Source organism: Ursus maritimus, assembly GCF_017311325.1.
Source record: "Ursus maritimus isolate PB19 chromosome X unlocalized genomic scaffold, ASM1731132v1 scaffold_X1, whole genome shotgun sequence".
Lineage (NCBI taxonomy): Eukaryota > Metazoa > Chordata > Mammalia > Carnivora > Ursidae > Ursus > Ursus maritimus.
The window spans coordinates 10,750,460-10,773,366 of record NW_024423319.1 but is presented as its reverse complement, the minus strand read 5'-3'; the positions used below and the strand labels follow the sequence as shown (position 1 = coordinate 10,773,366).

Sequence of the window (22,907 nt, the reverse complement as noted above, 5' to 3'; positions counted from 1 at the left end):
CATTGCTGCAGCTTCGCGACTTGGCTTTGAGCTCCCTCTGCTGGCCACGGGAAGGCTGCACAGTTGTTTTCTTCTGGAGTCAATACCCTAAACTAGAGTGTGCAGGATGCAAATCACCAGATGAAAAGGGCAACCTTTTCTCCCTTTCACTTAAAGAAAATTAAATAGTGTCTTGATTCATACATTTTAGTGAGATCGGCAGTTGTGGCATTTAGCAGGCACAGCCTGAATGACTGACTCAATCAAAATCCACGTTAACCAAGCTTTTCTCTATTCATCTGGAACAATGTGATTACCTTTACTCTTTCTTCCTAAATATTGGATCTGTGCAAAAGTCCACGTAGCCTGTGCCATTCTCTTGATGTCTGGTTTGGACACGATAAGATGTACACACGTGTGTTTTTAAAGCAACACAAAGATATGTGATGTATATGTTATGTTAGCATGTCTACCTCTTTCAGCTGCTTTTCTTTTACACTCTTTTGGACAGGGGTTTGAGGGTGTTGATATTCACTATATTCAACATGACTGATGGCTTGATTTTTTTTCCTAAGAACTGGATGTTCAGTAGAAAACACTGATTGAGGATTGATGGTCCAGACAAGCTTAGAAAGCCCTGATTTGAAGGGAAGGAGTTACAAGTTCCCCCACATATAACTTTAATAGCCATTGGCATTCTACTGTCTGTCCTGAGCTGCAGCTGACCTGGCTGTATGACTTCGGGAAAGGAGTCTAACTTTTACGGATTGGTTTCTTTAAGTACAGAATGAAGAAATTGTATGAGGCCATCTCTAATGATTTGATGATTTGGTGTTAATTGATATATTACCCAGAAAAAAAAGGTTTTCCCGGTGAAAACTGCCTGGTACAGATTCATTTGAACATTAAAAACCTTTTACATTTCACAACTTGGATGTTTCCTGTTTCGGCATTTGAGAGGAATAGGCTGACAATGACTTTCGCAGAAAACTGCATACCATGAGCATCTGCTCCGTTTATGTACATTTCATTGGTTTGTGAACAGTCTCCGGGAGGCTGAGGATAGCTTAGGTGTGGAACCAAAGCGGACAAGAAAGAGTAAAAAGGATGGAACAGGAAAAGATGTGAAAAGGAACCCTTTCTTCTGGGAACTTGCCAGTGAGTGGAAGCAGCTGGCTATTGGAAACTTTCCCCAAAGTTACCCATCCAGCAGGATGACATATTACTAATAAGATTCAAGTGTCTCCCTAGGAAGCAGCCAACCTTAAATGCAATCAGTGTAAAATAAGTTATCAACTTGGAAGTTATAGCAGGTTCTACAAATCTATTAAAATGGGAAGGATGATGTAATGACAAGTACCAACTGGAGAGCAATTACGTCAGAATCTAGAAAAAGGGTAATTGGAGAGGGCCCTTGTCAGCATCTCTAGCTATGTCCAGAGAGATAGTACCTTGACTGCCTAACACCTGGTTTGGAGGCACTTGGAGTAGAGGCAGCACTCATTTGTCACCACTGCTTATGACCTTTCTGCTTCCTATTTCGACTAGGACATCATCCTCACCAAGCCACCTTTAGATCATGTGATCTCCCTTCCAGAAGGAGATTGGGTTTATTTGGCCAACAGGGACATTTCGGATTCTCTGTAACTTTTATTTATTATTCTAAATTAATCTACTCTGTGTGATTTATCAACAAGTCCAATGAGAATTTAGGTAACAAGAGTTGGATCATTCCTTCATGATGATCATTTTCCATTCCAGGAAAAAGTGCTCAAAAGTGCAACATTAGACCCCGGTGACCTAAATGAAAGGTGTAGCATCCCTTAATGTCTCCCCAATTCCCAATTCCCAAATCTCTCACTCTCAAAGACTCCTATAATCATCAACATTGAGTGTATAAGACCACAACGTGGACTTTGTATTTACCAAGAAACATTCCATCTCTTAAGTCTCAGATGCGAACACCAGTCTCAGAATTACCTTTCATATAGCTCTCTCACTCCCTTTACTACTGCTCTTCACCTTCACTAAAAGACTTTGTTCCCTTGACTCCTTCATCAGCTTCCAGTTTAGCAGTGCCTCAGAGTCTCACGTTCTTCCCAGTGCTGCCTGGAGCCCATGGTCAATAGCATGAATTTCTGGTTCATCAGTCCTTTTTTTTTTTTTTTAAGATTTCATTTATTTATTCGACAGAGACAGAGACAGCCAGCGAGAGAGGGAACACAGTCAGGGGGAGTGGGAGAGGAAGAAGCAGGCTCATAGCGGAGGAACCTGATGTGGGGCTCGATCCCATAACGCCGGGATCACGCCCTGAGCCGAAGGCAGACGCTTAACCGCTGTGCCACCCAGGCGCCCCCATCAGTCCTCTTAACACCCTCCCACCCCTCTTTTAGTTTTCTTTTGTGTTTAGCTAAGTTTTACTGAAGGCTTACTAAGTGTCGGGCAATTTACATTGCTTCTTCCATCTAATTTTACCAACAATGAAGTAGTTACTACTATTGCCCCATTGTAAAGATGAAGAACTGAAGTTTTTGAGAGGATCAACAGATGGCCCGAGCTAACACACTCTGGTAAGCCGCAGAGCCAGGACTCCAAGCCATGCTTGTGAGGAAGACCTTCACTCTTAACCGCAACGCAATACTGCCCCCTGCTGCAGTATCTGCCCTACGACTTCTTAGCACACAACCTGCCTTGCCCATTTTTAGAAACACAGGGCTGGTAAAGAAAACCTCATAAAATCATGCAGACGAATGCCTCTACAAATCCCTGAGGGCCTGCCTCAATGGAGGCTTTCATAGCACATATCAATCCCTTTACTTATGATGAGTCTATCCCTGTTTCTCCCCATAACTATTCCAATTCTTTGTCTCTCAAGTTTTCTACCCAATTCCTAACTTCTCCTCTCTCAGATTCTTACATCATCAATACTGGGTCCACTGGGGTGAAATCCTTCATCTTCCCAGTAGTCCACCTACAGAGTTCTCTCAGTACCAGCCATTTTCCTTCCCCGTTGTATGGGCAGGGGTGTCTCTCTTCCTGTTGAAGGTCAGCTTCTTCACCTGTGCCACCTGTTGTTTCTTCCTGAAACTTGCTCCTCCCTAAGTTTTCTCTCAGTACTTGCTTTTCTATTTCTTTCTATTATCTTCTTACCTTCAGTGTATAAATATGTCGAAATGCCTTCTAATCCCAAAGAAAAGTCACTCGGTTGGTGCTGTGTCCAGCCTCACTGCCCAGGCTACTTTCTCCCTTCTTCCCTTCTCACCGAATCTTCTTCAAGAGTCACCTACTTGGATATTTATTTCTCTATCTCTCCTTTCTTGAAATTAAGCCGCCAATACTCCACTTAAGCTTTCTCCATTTGCCTTCATAATGTCCCACATATGGATACTGTCTTTTTTTATTATTCAAGCTTAATTGACATACAATGTTGTATTAGTTTCAGTTGTACAAAATATTGATTCGACAATTCTCCACAATGGCTAACATCTGTCTTCACTTTGCCTGGCCAATTCTAGATCATTTGGTTTTTACCTCTTTTTAAAACTCCCTTAGTTTACATATCTCTGTTCATATCTTTTTGGTCTTTTTTCCTCGTCTCATCTTGGCCAGTCTGCCCCTTAATATTACTTTTCCCAAAGACTTCAATCTCGGTTCTCTTCCCTTTACTTCTCCTCACTTAGGAAAGTACATAAAACGAGAGACCATCAATTTCCATAATTTTAATTTTCATATATGTGCTATTTTCAGTTGATGACATTACCTCCTTCTTTAATGAAAAAATAGAATCTACCAGATGCAAAATTATTTATCTTCCCTCCCTCCTGCTGCAAAATCTGAAACCACAACTTATCCAAGCTAAAAACAGAATAAGACATTTCCACTTAAATATGCTACAGGTCCTCAAAGTCAATGTGCCCTGAACTCAGCTTAGTCTTTCCACCAAAACAGCTTTTCCTAACTCATAATTTCACTCAACAAATATCAATTGCCTCCCTGACCATTCACTGACTATTGCAATAAAAACATAACAGGTAAACTCTTGCTCATATCAACTTACATTCTAGTGTGTGCTGGAGGGGTTGGGGTGAGGCAGATAATAAGCAGACAAACATATTATGTCAGGTGATAAGTGTCAAGAAGAAAAACAAAGCCAGGTTTAAGGGCACAGGGAGAACTGAATGAAGGGGTATTTTGTAAAGGATGGTCTAGAAAAGCGTCACTATTAAGGAAAACAGGAACCCAAATAAAGAGAAACTGTGAGCCATGTGGACATCTCAGAGAAGAGTGATACAGGCAACTAGAAAAGCAAATGCAAAGGCCAGGAGGTAGGACTGTACTTGGCAAAGAGTACAGTCATTCTTGGAACAGAGTAAGTGACGGGGAGAGTGGAAGAAGATGAGATCAGAGAGGTAGTGAAGGTCAGATCATAGTAAAAAGATTGAATTTTGCTTTGAGTGGGATGGGAAGCCACTGCAGGTTTTTTAAGAAGAAGAGTACTCATAAATAACATACTTTTCTTGACTTATTAAAATATTTAAGTATACAATAAAAGGAATAACACAATAATTATCTATATACCCATTACCTAAAATCAACAAATGTTAACATTATGCTGTATTTACTTCATGTATACTTTATTGTTGAAGGATTTTAAAGTATAGTTATCACAACCTTTTATCCTGAAATACTTCAGAATACATCTCTTAAAAAAACAAAACATTTCCCCAGATAATCACTATATGTATATCATACCTACCCAAACTAACAATTCTAATCCCAGCTGATAATCATATTTTCCTAATTGTCCCCATGACTTTTTTTATAGTGGTTTTGTTTAAATCAGAATTAAGTCAAGGGCCATTTGATTGTTAGGCTGCTTACATTCCTTTTCATGTAGAACAGCCCTCCGACCCCCGTCGTTTTTTTCTGTGGCATTAATTTATGGAAGAACCAGACCCAGTTATCCTGAAGAGCTTTGTCTGTTTTCTTGTGTCATTTAACTCATTCCTTCATCACCTGTATTTTTGTCAACTGGAAATTGGAAATAATGGCTCGATTAGATTGGCGTGTATTTAAATGAACCACTCTGGATGACTTGCTGGAGAATATACTCCGGAGTAGGAGTAGAGACAAAAATATAGTCAGGAGGCTATTGTAATAATCTAGGTGAGAGACGATGATGGCTTGGAATAGGGTGGAAGCGGTGAGGTTGGTGAGAAATGGTCATATTCTGTATGTGTTTTGAAGGTAGAACAAACAAAATTTAATGCCAGATGGGATGTGGGGAATGAGAGAAGTCAGGATGAGTTCATGCTTTGAAGCTGAGTAACTTGAAAGACAGCATTGCCACTTACTGAAACAAAGTAGACTGAAGCCGGAAAAGATTTGGGGGTAAGATAAAGAGTTGATATTTGGACATGGTACCACTTACAGAGTTACCTTGATATCTTGACACTCTTCTCAACCCCCCTATTTAATCATCAATATTTTCTGATTTTACCTACCAAGCACAACAACTCTATCCTCTCTTGTTTATCTCTATTGCTACTGCCATTGCTCAAGTCCTCCTCTCTCTACTGGATTATTACTGTAATCTCCAAACTCGCTCTCTCTCCAGTCTCTCATCCACAGGTCACCTGAGTGGTCTTTCTGCAAAGGAAAAACCAGCTCATGTCACTCTCCATCTTGAAACCCCTTAGTGATGCCCCTTTGCATTAAGGCTTGAGGTCTGTGTGCCTCAGTGTACTCCATAAGTCTCTCCATGATCAGGCCCTAGACCCATGTTCTGTTACTCCTTCACTCCCCCACACACACTTATATTATACTCTGTGATCTGCCCATAGTGAACTCTAGTATTTTTTTTTTAAGTAGGCTCCACAGCCAGTGTGGAGCCCGACACAGAGCTTGAACTCACAACCCTGAGACCAAGACCTGAGCTGAGAGCAAGAGTTGGATGCCTAACTGACTGAACCACCCAGGGGTCCTGAACTCAAGTATTTCATCAGACAGACCACGATGCTTCATATCCCTGGGCCTCTGTATCCACTCTTCTTTCTACCATGAATGCCTTTGCTCTCTCAAAGGCATGGGTAACGTCTTATTCAAATATGAATCTTCATAATTTAGCACATGTGATGATTCACTAGGAGGTAGTCAGTTACTGCTGACTGTTGAACTAATGTACCCTTGAAAAACACAAGTTACTTTTAACTTTTATATCACAGTTCACAAAGCTACACAGTACCATTTCTCAGTCAGCATCATCCCAAACCATAGAGTTTCTGAATTCTGATCAATGTCATCTATACTGATTTAAAATAATCACTCTATGCTAGGCCCTATAAAATTGAAACTTTAATATCTCTTTGAATTTTCTTTGACTTGTCATTTTGGATCAATTGTGAAAAGCCTTACTTTTCTCTCTGAACTTAAAGAAATTAAAATTATGAGTAGTAGACAGGAAGCACTTTACAGAGTAAAATTATAAGGTGTCATTTTCGTTATTATAATAGTAATTGCCTTCAAATGAAAAAGTCTATCAAAAGCAGAGTGTGAAAATTAATGATTGATTTTTTATTTGTCTTCAGGGCCAATTTGCCATAAACAGAACAGGCTTCGTGATTCATGTCTCTGATTCATGTGGACTCCCAGCTTGTGGATCCTGTCTTTAATTTAGCACTAAACGTGTTACATTTCATTTTCCCTTGGCCAGTACTCACTTGGCCTTGGATTGCTCAATGAGGCCTATTCACCTTTCAGGAAGCCAATTACCCAGAGAAGGGGCACTTAGTTGATGCTCGGCAGAGTGAGTTATTTTATTTCCCCTTCATTGCTGGAAAACTTTGATTGGAAAGTTGAAGGACTCATTTTCCTGGCACCTAGAAGAGCACCAAGACTGTGTCTGGTTCTTTGGCTATCAGAGGAATGTCTAGAAATTTAGGATCATATTTTCCATGTGAACAACCGTGGCAGGAAAGACAGAGAACAGAAAATTTCTCAAGTGTTTCTACTTCCCCTATTGCTACATTCCCAGTTCCATACCCCAAAGAAAAAGGTTTCTCTTTCAAAGGATGATTGTTCTCTTTGGCTCTTCTCTAGCATGTGCCATTTCAGTGACTTCCGGACCTAGCGCATAGTAAGCCAGTCATTCTGAAGGTAAAAATGACTACTATTTGAGGATTTCTTAAATAATAAATAATATCCAGATGTGATAATTCACAATGCATGGTCTCATTCTTCAACAAGTCAGAAGAGCTCCACACACTGGTCAGATTTATCTGAATTTTGCCACTGTGAGTGCTGTTAAGTAAAAGAGTACTTACTGAACTAGAGATCAGAAACTCAGGTTCCAGTACAATTCTGTTACTAATTGCTGGTTTATTGCATGCAAGTGTTTTTCTCTCTTTAGATATCATTTTTTCCTAATTGTTCAACAAAGTCAGGAGAATGAGCTTTAAATGACATTCCCCAAGCTAAGGTTCTCCACTCTTTTTCTAGTATGGATGTATTCTAGCTCCTCTTTGCTCAACTCTGAACTCCAGTCCAGTGAGCTCTTCCTACCAAGATATAGAAAGGGATCTGTTAGAATAATTACCTGTGACCTCTTAATCCTCAGAAAGAAAGCAGAAGTTATTAAAAGGAAAAACTACTTCCAAAGTTAATCGTACTTCTTTTCTCTATCAAACAGAATGGTGACTTCCCTCTCTATTATCCATCTGAAAAACATAATAATAAATATAAGCCCAGATACTTCACTTAACTGATCACTGGAAGGCACCAATAAGGAAAATGAACCTCCCTAGTATGTAATGCCTATCAGAGTGCTGAACTCAAAAGTAGGCCCCAAATCAGTGTTTTTTAAGAGCACTTGGGGAAATACTCTTATTTCCACACATTAACTTTAGTATTTCAACAGGAAAATTATACTTTCACAATAAAAAAAAATCACATGTAATAAAGCCTTTCAGCTCAAAACAAACTTCTTATTGAGATAGGATATTTATTTTTTTGGTTTTTTTAAGATTTTATTTATTTATTTTGAGAAAGAGAGAGCATGAGCGGAGGCAGAGGCAGAGGGAGAGAGAGAAACTCAAGCAGACTACATGCTCAGTGTGGAGCCCGATGTGGGGCTCAATCCCAGGACTCTGAGACCATGACCTGAGCTGAAATCAAGAGTCAGACACTTAACTAACTGAGCCACCCAGGGGCTGCTAGAATATTTATGTCTTGCATATATTTTCCAGAAATCATCAGAAGCTTTAAGATTGATTTTATACCATGTAATCAGAAAGCATTTTCTTGCTCTGTTTGGAATGTAAGAGAACAATCTAAAGAACCAGAAAGGAAGTAGGCCATTTCTATACCAAAGAGTTGACCTCCGGTCAGAATTAAGTCAATTGGCTGCATTTAGTTATTTCGAAAATAGCCTAATAACAGTTGATTAACTGAATCCAACTGGTGGTTTAACAGATCACCTTGCTTTCTGACGAGACGCAACCTTCTTGCTCTTCTATCACATGGTTTAACTGTATTCAAACAGGTGCTTATTATTCTTCTCCCCACTACGAAACCTGTATATACAGAAACATTTAGAGATATGCTTGGCATGTAACAGGCACTCAATAAATGTTTGAACTATAAGCCAGAGTTATCAGTTGGCCTAGTCCTTAAGGTCAGATAAATATCTATATCCAGTTTTGGTGACTGCCTATTATATTCTTGAAGATTTTGAAGCTATTCACTATAGCCATTAAGGTAAGACAAGTTTAATTAAGTTAACTGCTCACTGCCAAACTTGGTTTCAAATTCTCAACTTCAGGAGGATCAATGAATTACAGAATTAAAATGTGTCATGTAAGATAATTGGTTCTTACAGGAAGACTTACCTCATTGCTTCCACAATTAACACAAAAATAGGTATAATGAAGACTAAGTATTTTTGTGAACTTAAGTCATTAACAATGGATTAGGAATAGAATCCAATTTCCTCCTCTATCCATGATATATTGGGCATTGCTATTATCCTTTCAGTAATGAGGACAAGCGTGTTATACTTTGTTTCCTTCCTTGGTAATATCCTGATGACTAAGTGGGTATTTCAATAGAGGACCAAGGCAAAATTTTAAGCTAGGAACACATTTAAAGGATACTCCTTTCCTAAGAAATGCAGGCCTATTCATCTATCACCAGAACCAGCCAAGACTAATACTGACCCTACAGCTGGGACGAGACTGAATACTCGTTCCTTCCTCCCTCCACCACGATGTTAAAGTTCAAATTTGGAATCCAGTGGCTGGTTAGTCCCATGCTCCACGTAATCAACCCACATTCCACAGTGTCCCTCTGCTACACTTTGCCTACTCCAGGCAACTACCATAAGTGTTGATTAACTCTATGGCAGCTCTTCACTACCCTATCCCCACCCCCACTGGTTGGGAACTAAATAACCAGATTTTGTCCTCTCTATCCAGAGAGGTTAGCCTTAATTCAGTGGATAATGACCCAGAGAGCTCTAATCCTAGATTTATGTACTAGCATCTAAAAAACTGTCCTTTCCTTGGCAGTGGTAGATGATGTTCGGAAGTGCTGTGAACCACTGACTTAGTGCCATGAGCTATAAGCATCATTCAGTAGCTTTTAACACTCAGATTGAAATGCAAATATGAAAAGAATTTTAAAGGCAAAATCAGCTCTTTAGAAAAATTCCATCATTTCTTCAAGAGAATTTTATGTTAATTTATCATTTTATTTCCTTAAAACTCTTTTACCCAAACTAAAAAAAAAAAAGTGTGCTCTAGAAAAACTCATTCCATTGGTGAAGTCTTTCACTCTAAAGTCCTGATAAGTGACATTAAAACATGAAAAACAGGTGCATTCCCTAGATAAGTTTATTCAATTTCTGCATCATTCTTGCTTCCAATTATTCTAAAGATAGCAGGGCCAGAAAAACGATGAACTTTTCATTTTGAATGGTATTCAGCAACTGGCTTGATATTTCATAATGAAGCAAAGGTCTGAAAAATATATTCCAAAGAGGAAATGGCTAGCCAATGCTTTGTTTGGGATGTATTTCATCTTCATGAATGTTTTTGGGAGTGGCCCTCTGATGGGAAAGGGAATCTTTAAAATAAGGGGAAAAGTAAGCTGCAATTAACAAACATCTAAGTCCACAATTGTCAAATGCATCTGAGAGTAAGAAGGTGTGTATTAAATACGTTAATTTTCTTTCTCTGTAATCCGAGTCAATGTGGTACAATGGGAAAATCAACTAGGAAGCAAAAACTGGGTCCTTGTCTGGATTCTGCCACCCACTAGCTATATAGCCAAGAGCAAGTGGCTTAACTTCTTATCTGTACATCTGTTCTATACTTACCCCACTGAACAATTGTGGGAACCCAATGAGATATGGAACCAAACGTGAAAAGTCTTCATGAACTATGAACTGCTATACAAATGAAGAGTTACACCTAAGACTTTTGCAAACTAAGTACTATGCACACAAGGACTTAGAAATCTCCTATGATCTTTCTTCCTTACCAGAGGGCAGAACCAAGGTGGAGATAAAAGGAGTCCTGAGGCACTTCTTTAACTATTTCCATTTTTGAGGTTCCATTTATATTAAAAATTAAGAAGTTCCAAAATATATTTCTAAGAATTGAGGTGCTTTAAAAATTTTAACACATATAATATACCTGTATGTATAAGGAAATCTACATTTGAGGCCATTTGTGAATTTCAGACCTTGCCCAAATTGTCTAGATTCCGGTTAGTAATAGTACCTGCCAATGAATTATTATATACAAGCATGTCTGGTGCTTTTATGTTGATTACTTTCTCTGTATATGGTTCAGAATAGGAGAAATAGAAATCAGACTGAAGTTTTCCTTTTTGCCACTGAACAAATAGACCATGCACGTATTCCAAGTTGGTGGAAGGGACAAGAACCATAGGGGGAACTGAAAAGAATGAGAGCATTCAGAGTGGCTAAGCAAGCATCAAACTACTGTCTTGTTTCCCTCATTATGATTCTGAAAGAAAGAAAGAAAGAAAGAAAGAAAGAAAGAAAGAAAGAAAGAAAGAAAGAAAGAAAGAAAGAAAGAAAGAAAGAAAGAAAAGAAAAAAGAAAAGAAGAAAAGTCATCCTAGAAACCACCCAGAGGGAGCCCAACTCTGTCTGGAGAGGCAAAAAAAAAAAAAAAAATCACATTCAGAATTGTGATTCAGTCTCGGAGTTGTGTCACATTCATAGAAATAGAACTCAGCAACCAAACTCATTTCAAATGCAATTCTGAATTTTACTCAAATATTTAAAAAAGCATTAAAATGGCTACCAGCCCCCAAACACCTTTAAATCTTCTGTCCTCTCCATTTCTCCCATGACCTTCAGCTTCTACAAGCACTGTCAACTCCTCAAGAAACTGTGGCCTTGGGGTGCCTGGTTGGTGTAGCTGGAGAGCGTCCGACTCTTGGTTGTGGCTCAGGTCGTGATCTCAGGGTTGTGAGATGGAGCCTACATTGGGCTCCATGCTCAGTGTGGAGTCTGCTTGAGTTTCTCTGTCCCTATCCCTCTGCCCCTCCCCCTCTAAAATGGATAAATAAATCTTAAAAAAAAGCAATGGCCTCATGAGTTCTAGTTTTTTCTTCCCCTTTGCCAAATCCATTTGTCACCTGTCTTTGGCTTGCAAGGTAAAATATATGACAGAGTCAAACTGGAATTTCAAATAAACAATGACTACTTATATGTGTGGTCCATGAAATACTTGAGTTAAATGTATGCTAAAATACTATTTGTTATTTATCTGAAATTCAAATTTAATTAGGTGTCCAGTATTTTTATTTGCTACACCTGACAACCCTGGTCTGTACCCCAGAATGGCGAACCCGGCTATGCTTTTCCCACTGGCCCCAATGTACCAAAACATGTCCAGAGAACATGGTGGCTCCATGTCCCCTGGTTTGCACTTGATCACAGTGGGGGCAAAAGCACAAAGCCTCTTGGGAGGCATAATTCCTCTCTCACTCTGTGTTTTATTTCCACCACAAAAAATCCTCATGGAAAATTTCTGGTGAATAAAATTCTCTACCTTATTCTGTATCATTGGGGCTGAATTTATAAGGGTTACAGCAAATCCCCAAAGGGACCTGCAAGATAATGGAGGCCAAGGACAAACTCAATCCAGTTTGTCCAAATATAAACACTATCTGGATAGTTGGTGATATATAGGAATTATCATTACATTTTTAGGTGTAATAATAGTCTCATGATTATATTTTAGGAGAGGAATCCTTATCTTTTAGAGAGACATACTCAAGTACTTACGGATAAAATGGTTCGGTGTCTAGGATTTGCCTTAAGATAACCCAGTAGGGGGGCGCCTGGGTGGCTCACTCAATTGAGCGTCCGACTCTTAGTTTTGGTTCAGGTCATGATCGCAGGGTCGTGAGATCGAGCCCTGCATCGGGCTCTATGCTGGGCGTGGAGCCTGCTTGGGATTCCCTCTCTCCCTCTACGCCCCCCTTCCCCAACCCCGCTCATGTTCTCTTTCTTAAAAAAGCGGAGGTGGGGGGTGGGAAAGGAAATGCTGATTTTGTGGAAGAGTTTCTTTCTTTAAAAAAAAAAGATAATCCAGTAGAGTGGGAGAATGAGTATATGGGGGTTTACTATATTATTTTCTTTACTTTAGCATATGCTTGAATTAGCATATGCTTTGTAAAATCAAGTCTGTTTATCACCTGTATGGGATCTTCCTTTGAAGAGGATGTTGGAAACAAATCTACATCATTCCAGGACACTGGAGAAAAGATGCTGCCTTAAGGAGAACAGTGGCTGATCTGTAACTAATCGGGACCCAAACCAGCGCCCCCATTTGGTCATTCCAGTTGAACAGGGCTTTAATTTATTTGAAATTTGAATCTTCGAAATAAACTCTGCAGTAGCCAGGCAGAGGCTTGAATAAAGAAATGCCCCCCCGCCATGCTCACATACAGAAAGTAAGATTTGGATGAAATGCTTGGTGGGTAGAACCAGTTAATGCCAGAGCCCCTGGACACCGCCGCATTGCTCTCGAAGTGTCTGGGTAGTGCTGTGTAGAAACACTTTCTCATCAAACGTGATATTGGGCTGGAATCCTAAATTACATTGCTGCCACCTTAGTGCTCTATTTTTAGGAAAGAAAATCTTTTTGCCATGATGAATATCCAAGGGGAAAAGCCAAATCCTGACAGCCACAGACATAGTTGTTGTCCAGGATAAAATGTATCCAGAAATGTTACATGAGCTGCATACGGAAACCTCTCTCCTCAACTGCCTAGGCAAACTTTGTCTGGCTGTAGCCCTCTCTCCTCAATTTGCTTAGCTACCACCCTGCTGCCCATACAGTTTTGGCAGTTTTTACAAAATGAAAGAAACACCAGCTAAAGGAGGAAAAATTCATCAAACTGAGGTCCGTGAACCAAGGTTGGGTTTTTTTCTCATTAACTATGGAATTGTAAAAAAATGCAAATAAACTCAAAATACTGTTGTGTAACGACATAGTGCTAGTAGGTGGAACTTGATTTCATTCAATTCACTGACTATTAATTAATTAAATAATACTTTTTGAATAACATCTACATGCCATGCCCTGGTTCTGGAAATTCTTTAAATGGGCCTTATGTACATAATAAGAAGATAGACAGTGGTGACTTACAAATGACCAGGCATCTTCTACAGATTGTGTGAAAAGTAAGGGTCCTTGGGTATTACCCCTTGAGTAGCTGAGTGTCACTTCGCTGGAATGGACGTGGAAGCCTTGTTAGCAGCCCAGTTAAGTCTGCCAGATTCTTAGCAAACTTGCCTTTGTTTATGGCTTCACAATGTCCAAACTGTGGTCTGAAAACGGAAATGTTGATAAATTTGACTACTGGGTCCATCAACCAGATATTCTATCTGGAAGGCACACACCATGATGACGAGAGCAAAGGCCTTGGAGCTCGCCATCTGAGCTGGAATTCCTGTTCCACCAACTCACTAGATGCTTGACCTCTGAAGCCGTTATTTAACCTTGATGAATCTCAGTTCCTCCTCAGCACATGAGGGATAATAACGCAGATTCCATGAGACTGTTTCGAGGGGCAGATGCCATGAGACTGTGGGGAGGGACTAAATGTTCTTACAAATGTTCTACTTAGAATTCTTTTCTTTATCTCTTCTGTCTCTTACTAACAGCTATGTACTGCTTCACCAGTCTTGGACCAAATGCTTTTACCTTTAAAAGTAAAAATAAAAGGGGTGCCTGGGTTGTTCAGTGAGTTAGGCATCTGCCTTCAGCTCAGGTCATGATCCTGGGGTCCTGGGATTGAGCCCCGTGGTAGACTCCCCACTCAGTGAGGAGTCTGCTTCTCCCTCTGCACCTCCCTCCACTCGTGCTCTCTCTCCCTCTCTCTCTGTCTCAAGTAAATAAATAATCTTTAAAAAGTAAAAATAATGACTCTGAGCACTCATTTTGTCACCATGAGAACCCCTTTCTCTCCACCACAGGGTCACTCCTACTGGCATATTCCCTTTCCTCAGTTCTAGTAACTCCCACTTGGCCTCTTGCAAATCTGCCACCTTGACACTGAGAATGCTACCACTGCCACCAGAACTTGCTTTACAAAGACCTGCTGGACCTTTGGCTGTCATGCCAAAGACTATAATTCAGTACTGAGAAATTCCAAAAAGACTTGGCATCCGACTACCACCAAAATGTCAACATTGCGACCGCCGCCATGTTTTTCATGAGGCCAACCCCAGTTCTTCTAAGCATCATATAGAACAAGCAAATATGCTGCCATAGATACACTACTAAAAGCAAATCATCCTACATACCAATATTTTTCCTTATTTGTCACTGTGGCTTCACTGCTACTCTTGCAGTAACTTTCCATGGATTGGAGAAGAGTAGAAGAAAGTCTCTCCCCTATAGTCATGATCAGCTATGCTGTTTGACACCTTCACCCACTTTTCAGTCTCCCAGCATATTGTGTTGTGAACAGATTCTCCCCTCAAAGGGGAATGCAGGCTCAAATGCTGAACCTGGATCACCAGTCCGTATTCTGTATTCCCCCATGATGAATTAGTCCTTAAGGGAGTGCTGGTCTTTGTTCTTGCCCACTGATCTCATCTGGGACCATCTCATCTCAAACATCATTGATGTCCTAATAACATTTAATCTCAAAAGGGAGAAGTATTGGGGTCTCCATCTCTTCTTTTTTTTACTGTGAGAAGATATATGTAAGACAAAATTTACCATTTTAACCAGTTTAGTGGCATTGAGTACATTCACACTATTGTGCAACCATCACCACCATCTGTCTGCACAACTTTTTCATCTTCCCAAAGTGAACCTCTGTACCCATTAAATAATGATTCCCACCTCTCTCTGCCCCTAGCCCCTGGTAACCACTATTCTACTTTCTAGCTCTGTAAATCTGACTACTCTAGGTACCTCCTATAAGTGGAATCATACAACATTTTTCTTTTTGTGTCTGGCTTCTTTCACTTAGCAGTGTGTCTTTAAGGTCCATCTCTGTCGTAGCACGTGTCAGAATTTCCTTCCTTTAAGGCTGAATAATATTCCACTGTATGGATATTTTTATTTGTCCCTTCATCCACCAATGGATATTTGGATTGTGTCTACTTTTCGGCCATGATAAATAATGATTCTATGAACATGGATGTACAAATATCTGTTCGCGTCCTTACTTGTAATTCTTTTGGGTATACACCCAGCAGTGGAATTGCTGGATGGTATGGTAATTCTATTTTTAATTGTTTGAGATCCATCCCTTCTTTGCCAGGGGTTTTCCCAGCCTTGTTATGTACTCCTCCTTTGTATGTTCCTGTAGAATGCTCAAAATGCCTCTATTTCATGACTTACCAGGTTGCGCTGCACAATTGCTTACTTTCCTGTCTTCTCCCCATAATGAGCTCCACTATGAGCTCCGTCAGGACAAAGATTTTCCCTGTTTAGCACTGAATTCTCAGTATCTAGCACACGGTGGGTCCTCAGGAAACAACAGGCCCTTCTCCACAACCCCAAACATTCATTTGGTTTGCTTTCATACCCACCCCCTCGCAATGAATTTATCTGGTTGTTTTATCCAAGTGTTTCCTAGAAGTGTTCCCTTTAAGAGATTTCTGCAATATTAATATCTTTCCTACCCTCACATCCTTCCTAGAATGTCAAGAAACATTTTTGGACAATTTGTCCCAATCTTCAAAGGCTATGTCTAGACATTTCCAAAAACTGATCAGTTTATGACTTACTTAGTCAAATGGCAAATATAGTCATTTTAATGCAATATATTTTGAGTTTCTAATATCCAAAATCATAATATACTCAATTTTAATGAGATCCCAATTTTATCTCCTCTGCCTCTCGAGCTGTTAGCCTCACAGGTACAAGGTTAGGCTTGTTTTATTGTTTAGTGAAAATGAAAGTTGACAGTTCTATCCATATTAATCACATTAATGAAAAATTTTGGAACAAGCAATAACAAGGCAACCTCCTCTCTACATCGTATTGGCATAATAGGCCCAAGGGGCCTCGCCTATTCACTCTGCGTTTCACCTGCAGTATATAATTAAGAAACCCGCACCAGAAGAAGAATGGGAGGGCTCTGCATCATTCCTAAGTTAAAGTGCAAAATTCCAGGTGAGTTTCTTCATTAGGCAATTTTTTGGGGGAAAACAATGGTCACAATTTTTCAGTCAGCTCACTTTAACAGATGCAGAGAGCTTCTCCCCACGCAGCTCCCGAGGGAAATGTAAATATAGATTTATTAGAGTCACAAAGCCCCTCTGCTGAAGCAGGAGTCACACAGACACTGGAGTCGGAGGACTTGTGAGCAGACAGGAATGAGAAACCACAGGGTAGGGTACAGAGCTTCTCTAACACTCCTAGCCAAGTTCCCCCGGAGAGGGGAATACTTTAATATATTGCTTTTAGATGGCATATTTGCTCTTCTAAATGCATGCAAATCTTGCATTCTAATCAATAACATATTCTTGTTTGTTTTAAATTTTTGAAAAAGTTTTTTTCTTCCAAATCTTTGTGTATAATTGGGAATAATAATGCTTTGAGACTCCTAATAATAGCTAATATTTAGTAAGTGTTTACTATGTGCCAGGCATTATCTTAAGCACTTTACCTGGATTAACTCATACATAAAACAACCCACTTTACAGATGATGAATTAAGGCACAGAGAAGTTAAGCAAGTTGCCTGAGGTCACAAAAGTCAGGGACGGTGGAGGTGGGTCGATGTCCCACCTCCACCATTTCTCTTTTCATGGTTTCAGGTATCTTCGAGGCATAGGTATTCCAGTTGGAGATACATTGTGTAACAGAAAGAGAAATGTACTAAGTAAAAGCAAGCTGAATGTCACTACTGCCTTTCTCTAAGATCCTTTTGAGTATTAATTTCCACTTCTGAAAATGAAGGCAAGTGATAACGCTAAGGCTAGGCTTTTCCAGCTCTAATCTAAAGCTTCTAAATTACTTACTGATGATGGGAACTAGAAATGAATGAAGTCTACACTTACGGTTTCACCATTATTCCTTTTAATCTTCAATGAAGATACCTGATGGCTTTCAGTGTTCTTATAATAATAATCAAATCAAGATCTTTTCTTAAACATGACTCATGGTGGTCAGTAAACATTTTCTATAAAGACAGTAAATACTTTAGACTTCTTGACTGTCACAACCCAATTCCGCCATTATAAACAAAGTAGCCAAAATGGTATATAAGGGAATGGGCATGGCTGTGATCCAATATATCTTTAGTAAAACCTGTGTTGGACTGGATTTAACCCAAGCAGGCTATAACTTGTGGGTCCCTGCTATAAACCAAGAATTATGCAGAACCGGGCCTTGTTCTCAGCCAGTTTCGATAAATCAAGTCATTGTGAAACCCCATATGTTGTCAAGCATAGTGTTAAACAGTAGACTTGCTGGGGTGATTAATTTTAAAATATTTTGGTATAAAGAGGTTGATGCAGACAACTATGTCAGGTAGCACTAAATCTATAACCAGGGGCGGTTAGCTACCGATAAAGTTTCCTGATCAGGACCACAATCCAGGACTGCTTAGTGAGCTTTTACCATTTAACAGACCTTAAATGAGGCCTCTACACTCCAAAATGGGCTAGAGCAAGTGCTTTCAATAGTGTTATCTAAATCTACACCAGAGACTGTTCATTGTCATAAAAGGTATTAGAAACATATCACTGACAAAATAACTGTTGTTCAAAATATGTGATTGAATGGAAGGGCTGTGCAAGTTCACTCATCCTTGAACAAAGTCCAATAATCAATGAACATCCTAAGTCCTGAACCAACTCCATTTGGCCCAGAGTCCTGCTACAAAAGGAGGACTAGTTGTTGGCTGTTCCCTGCTGTCGAAATATTGTTGTGCTGGCCTTGAGAAACCCGTTTAGATAAGGCAATTAATAGAATGTCTGAGGGTTCGGTCAGAAGAGAGAGTTGACACTAGTAATCTGAATACGGAACATTATATGAAATAGTATTAATTAGGTAAATGGCAGCTAACTATTAAAAGGGGAAAAGAGCATTCCGAGGTGTACAGAGGTAGCAAATGCTGGGGGAAATGTGAATGAGAAAGGAACTCGGACCCTTAGAGGCAGAGGCCCCGTGAGGCTGAGTTTCAGATTTCTGGGGAACAGCAGTGGCTGTCACAGAGCTGTGCCACACTTTTGTGGTAATGAAGAAACTTTGCGGGTGCAGCTCTTGCTGGGAACTGTGGGAGCTGCAGCCACTGTGGTGACAAACTTGCCCAAGGGGGCCTGTCTCTGTGCGCAAGAGCCGCCTGCAGCTCTGGAGGTGACGAAGTTGGCCACGGTGTGTGCACTGCTGAGCCATGAAGTTGGAGGGGCCTCTCCATCAACCAAAGCGCTTGTTACCACGAGGCAAACAGCAGGCTGGAAGAAGAAAGAGTCACTTCTGGTCCCCCCTTGCAGTCTCCATCACTGCACTCTGTTGGTAGAGCTTAACGGGGTGGGGGGGCAAAGGAGAACTGTAGTCAGCAGGGTCAAACTCCAGTGTCACAAAGTAGGCAAAGAAGGATTGCTTTGGTGCCGAGAAGCAATACATTGCTAACTGGCACAGTGCCCAAGGACACAGTGGGATTTCACCAAATCCTCAGAACAGGTGGCAGGACTAATTGGGCCTTACTAATTTATGCTTGTATATACCTGTGACTTGTTTTCTTTGCAATTTACCACCAGGTAGAAGGGTCAAAGGACCAACAGTATTTTCCAAATAACCTGACAACTGTTGAACTACTAAATTGCTTATATCAGTTTGTAATACCTTGGCTCGGATCTCAGCAACTGCCTAGGACTTGCATGAATTTGGGCAGGATACTTAACCCCTCCATACCTCAATGTTCACATGTGTGTAGTGAAGATTAAAATTAGTTCCCATCATACAAGTCTAATGTGAAAATTAAATGTTTTAAGTTCCTGGTATATAATAAGCACTCAATGAATGGTAGCCATCATTACTAAAGAAACATATTCTTACTGAATTCAAACTATGCTCAAGGCACTGATTCTAAAATTTATTTGGAAGGGCAAAGGTACTAGGATAGCTAAAAGAGTGTTGAAAAAAATAAAGTTGGAGGCATTACAGTGCCTGATTACAAGAAGTACTGAGAAGTTAAAATAATTAAGATAATGGTATTGGTGAAAGAACAGATACAAAACAAGGGAAGAGAATACAGAGTCCAGTAATGGGCCCACACAGATGTGTTCATCTAATTTTTGACAAATGTGCAAAGCCAACTCAGTGGAGAAAGGAGTCTTTTCAACAAATGGTGTTGGAACAAATGGACATCCATAAGTAAGTTAAGTAAATAAGTAAGTAAATTACTTAATAAACAACTGAATAAATAAATAAAATGTAGACACAGACTTTCCATCTTAGATCAAAACGGAGTCAAAATGCATCTTAGAGTTAAATATAAAACATAAAACTATAAAACTTGTAAATGAAAACAGAAAATTTGTGTGATTTTGGTAATGACACTTCAGATAGAACACCAAAAAGTATAATCCATTAAAAACTAGATTCTCTTCAAAATTAAAAATTTCAAACTAAATTTAAAAATCAAAAGGAAAGACTTTTGTTCTCCAGGGACACAAGACCGGTTCAGTAATTAAAATCAGGGGTGGCTGGCTGACTCAGTTGGTAGAGCGTACAACTCTTGATCTTGGGGTTGTAAGTTTGAGCCCCACATTGGGTGTAGAGATTACTTAAAAATAAAATCTTAAAAAATCAATTAATGTGGGACTCACGAAGGTTCCAGAGGCGCCGCGTGTGGGAGGCGGGCCTGCTCTCGCGCCCGGTCGGGTTTGCGCGCAGGCTTGGGGCGCTGCGACTCGTGCGGGTGGGGCCCGCGTCCGGGTAAGCGCGTTCAGTGCGGTGTTTCCTGTTCTCTCCCCTGTGTGGCTGCAGCTCGGGCCTTGCCTGATCAGCCTGACCATGGCTTCCGCTTTGGAAGAGCTACAGAAAGATCTAGAAGAGGTGAAGGTGCTGCTGGAAAAGGCCACTAGAAAAAGAGTACGTGATGCCCTTGCAGCTGAAAAAGCCAAGAGTGAGACAGAAATCAAGAACAAGATGCAGCAGAAATCACAGAGAAAAGCAGAACTTCTGGACAGTGAAAAGCCAGCTGCTGTGGCTGCTCCTATTACAACAGGATGTACAGCGCAAATCAGTAATCACGGATGGGATCAGTCGGGTAAGTTTGTGAAAATCTACATTACCTTAACCGGAGTTCATCGAGTCCCCACTGAGAATGTGCAGGTGCATTTCACAGAGAGGTCATTTGATCTTCTGGTAAAGAATTTAAATGGGAAGAGTTACTCCATGATTGTGAACAATCTCTTAAAACCCATCTCTGTGGAAGGCAGTTCAAAAAAAGTCAAGACAGATACAGTTCTTATGTAGAAAGAAAGCTGAAAACACATGGTGGGACTACCTGACTCAGGTTGAAAAAGAATGCAAAGAGGAAGAAAAGCCCTCCTATGACACTGAAACAGATCCTAGTGAAGGACTGATGAATGTTCTAAAGAAAATTAATGAAGATGGAGATGGTGACATGAAGCGAACCATTAATAAAGCTTGGGTGGAATCAAGAGAGAAGCAAGCCAAAGGAGACACAGAATTTTAAGACTTTAAAGTCATTTTGGGAACTGTGAAGTGGAAATATTGATGTTTCCAATGAGGAAATGCTGGTGAGCTGCACAGATAAATTTGACATATAACTTACTTACACAGTCATCTTCTAAGTAAAGGCAGTGATTCTCCCATTTCCTCCTGGAGGATTTATTTAAATAAAATATGCTTATTAAACATTTCCTCCAAAGATGGTTTCCTTAGTAATCTGGGCATTTTGTTTAAAAAAGGATAATATTGTATTCTTGTGTGAAATGTAAAAAAGCAAGTCTTGCCTAACGATAATGCCACATTGTGTGTATTTTTGTTCAGCTAAGAGGTAGAAAACAAAAGTTCTTGTTTGCCTGTAAGTTCCTGATATCAGCTCCCACCAATGTAAGAATAAGTAAAAATAAAACCGGAATTTTTGCATAAAATGAAAAAAATCAATTAATGTAATTTATCATATTAATAGGCTAAAGAAAAAACTGCATGACCATATTAATTATAGCAAAAAAATCATTTGATAAAAATCAAAACCCATTATTTTAAAAAGCATTAAGAAAGATAGCAATAGAGGGCAATTTTCTCAACTTCATAAAGAGAATATAGAAAAACTTAGAGCTAAATTTATATTTAGCGACAAAAGACTAAAAATACTCCCCTCTAAAACCCTCTTACACTGTTGCTGGGAATGCAAACTGGTGCAGCCACTCTGGAAAACAGTATGGAAGTTCCTCAAAAAGTTAAAAATAGAACTACCCTACAATTCAGCAATTGCACTACTAGGTATTTACCCAAAGGATACAAAAATACTAATTCTAAGGGATACATGCACCCCAATGTTTATAGCAGCATTACTTACAATAGCCAAATTGTGGAAAGAGCCCAAATGGCCATCAACTCATGAATGGACAAAGAAAGGTGGTATATACATACAATGGAATATTAGTCAGCCATAAAAAAGAATGAAATCTTGCCATTTGCAACAACATGCATGGATCTAGAGGGTATAATGCTAGGTAAAATAAGTCAGAGAAAGACAAATACCACATGATTTCACTCATATGTGAAATTTAAGAAACAAAACAAATGAAAAAAGGAAAAAGAGAGAGAGGAAAACCAAGAAACAGACTCTCAACTATAGAGAACAAACCGATGGTTACCAGAGGGGGGGTAGGTGGGGGGATGGGTGAAATAGGTGATGGGTAAAAAGGAGGGCACTTAGGATGAGCACCAGGTGTTGTACGTAAATGTTGAATCACTAAATTTTGCACCTGAAATGAATATTACACTGTATGTTAACTAACTGGAAGTTAAATAAAAACATGAAAAAAAATATATCACCTCTCCCCACCAAGTCAGGAATAAACCAAGATGTCCACTCTCACCACTCAGTCAACATAGTGCAAGAATTGCTGGTCAGTGCAATTATAGCAAATAAAGGAAAGAAAAGGCATATAGATCTGAAAGGAAGAAAGAAAACTGATCCATTTTTAGATGATATGGTTGTCTGCATAGAAAATTCCAAGTCTATAAAAAAAAATCCTGGAACTAATATGTGATTTCAGCAAGGTCACAGAATACAAGATACACATACAAAAATCAATTGTATACATACTAGCATTAAAAACATGGAAAATGAAATTAAAAACATAATATCATTTTCAATTGGTAAAAAAATACTTATGTGCAAATATAACAACACAAAACGTGCTAAAAACTATAAA

At 39.6% G+C, this 22,907-nt stretch overlaps 1 protein-coding gene across 1 annotated transcript; it reads left to right on the top strand.

The window, feature by feature from the left end:
• Positions 1 to 20,377: 20,377 nt before the first annotated feature.
• LOC103672844 (calcyclin-binding protein-like) lies at positions 20,378 to 21,606 on the top strand. The gene is given in 2 exon segments (XM_040641684.1): positions 20,378 to 20,960; positions 20,962 to 21,606. Coding segments are annotated over 2 exon segments (687 nt in total). The 5' UTR covers positions 20,378 to 20,505; the 3' UTR covers positions 21,194 to 21,606.
• The last annotated feature ends 1,301 nt before the right edge of the window (positions 21,607 to 22,907 follow it).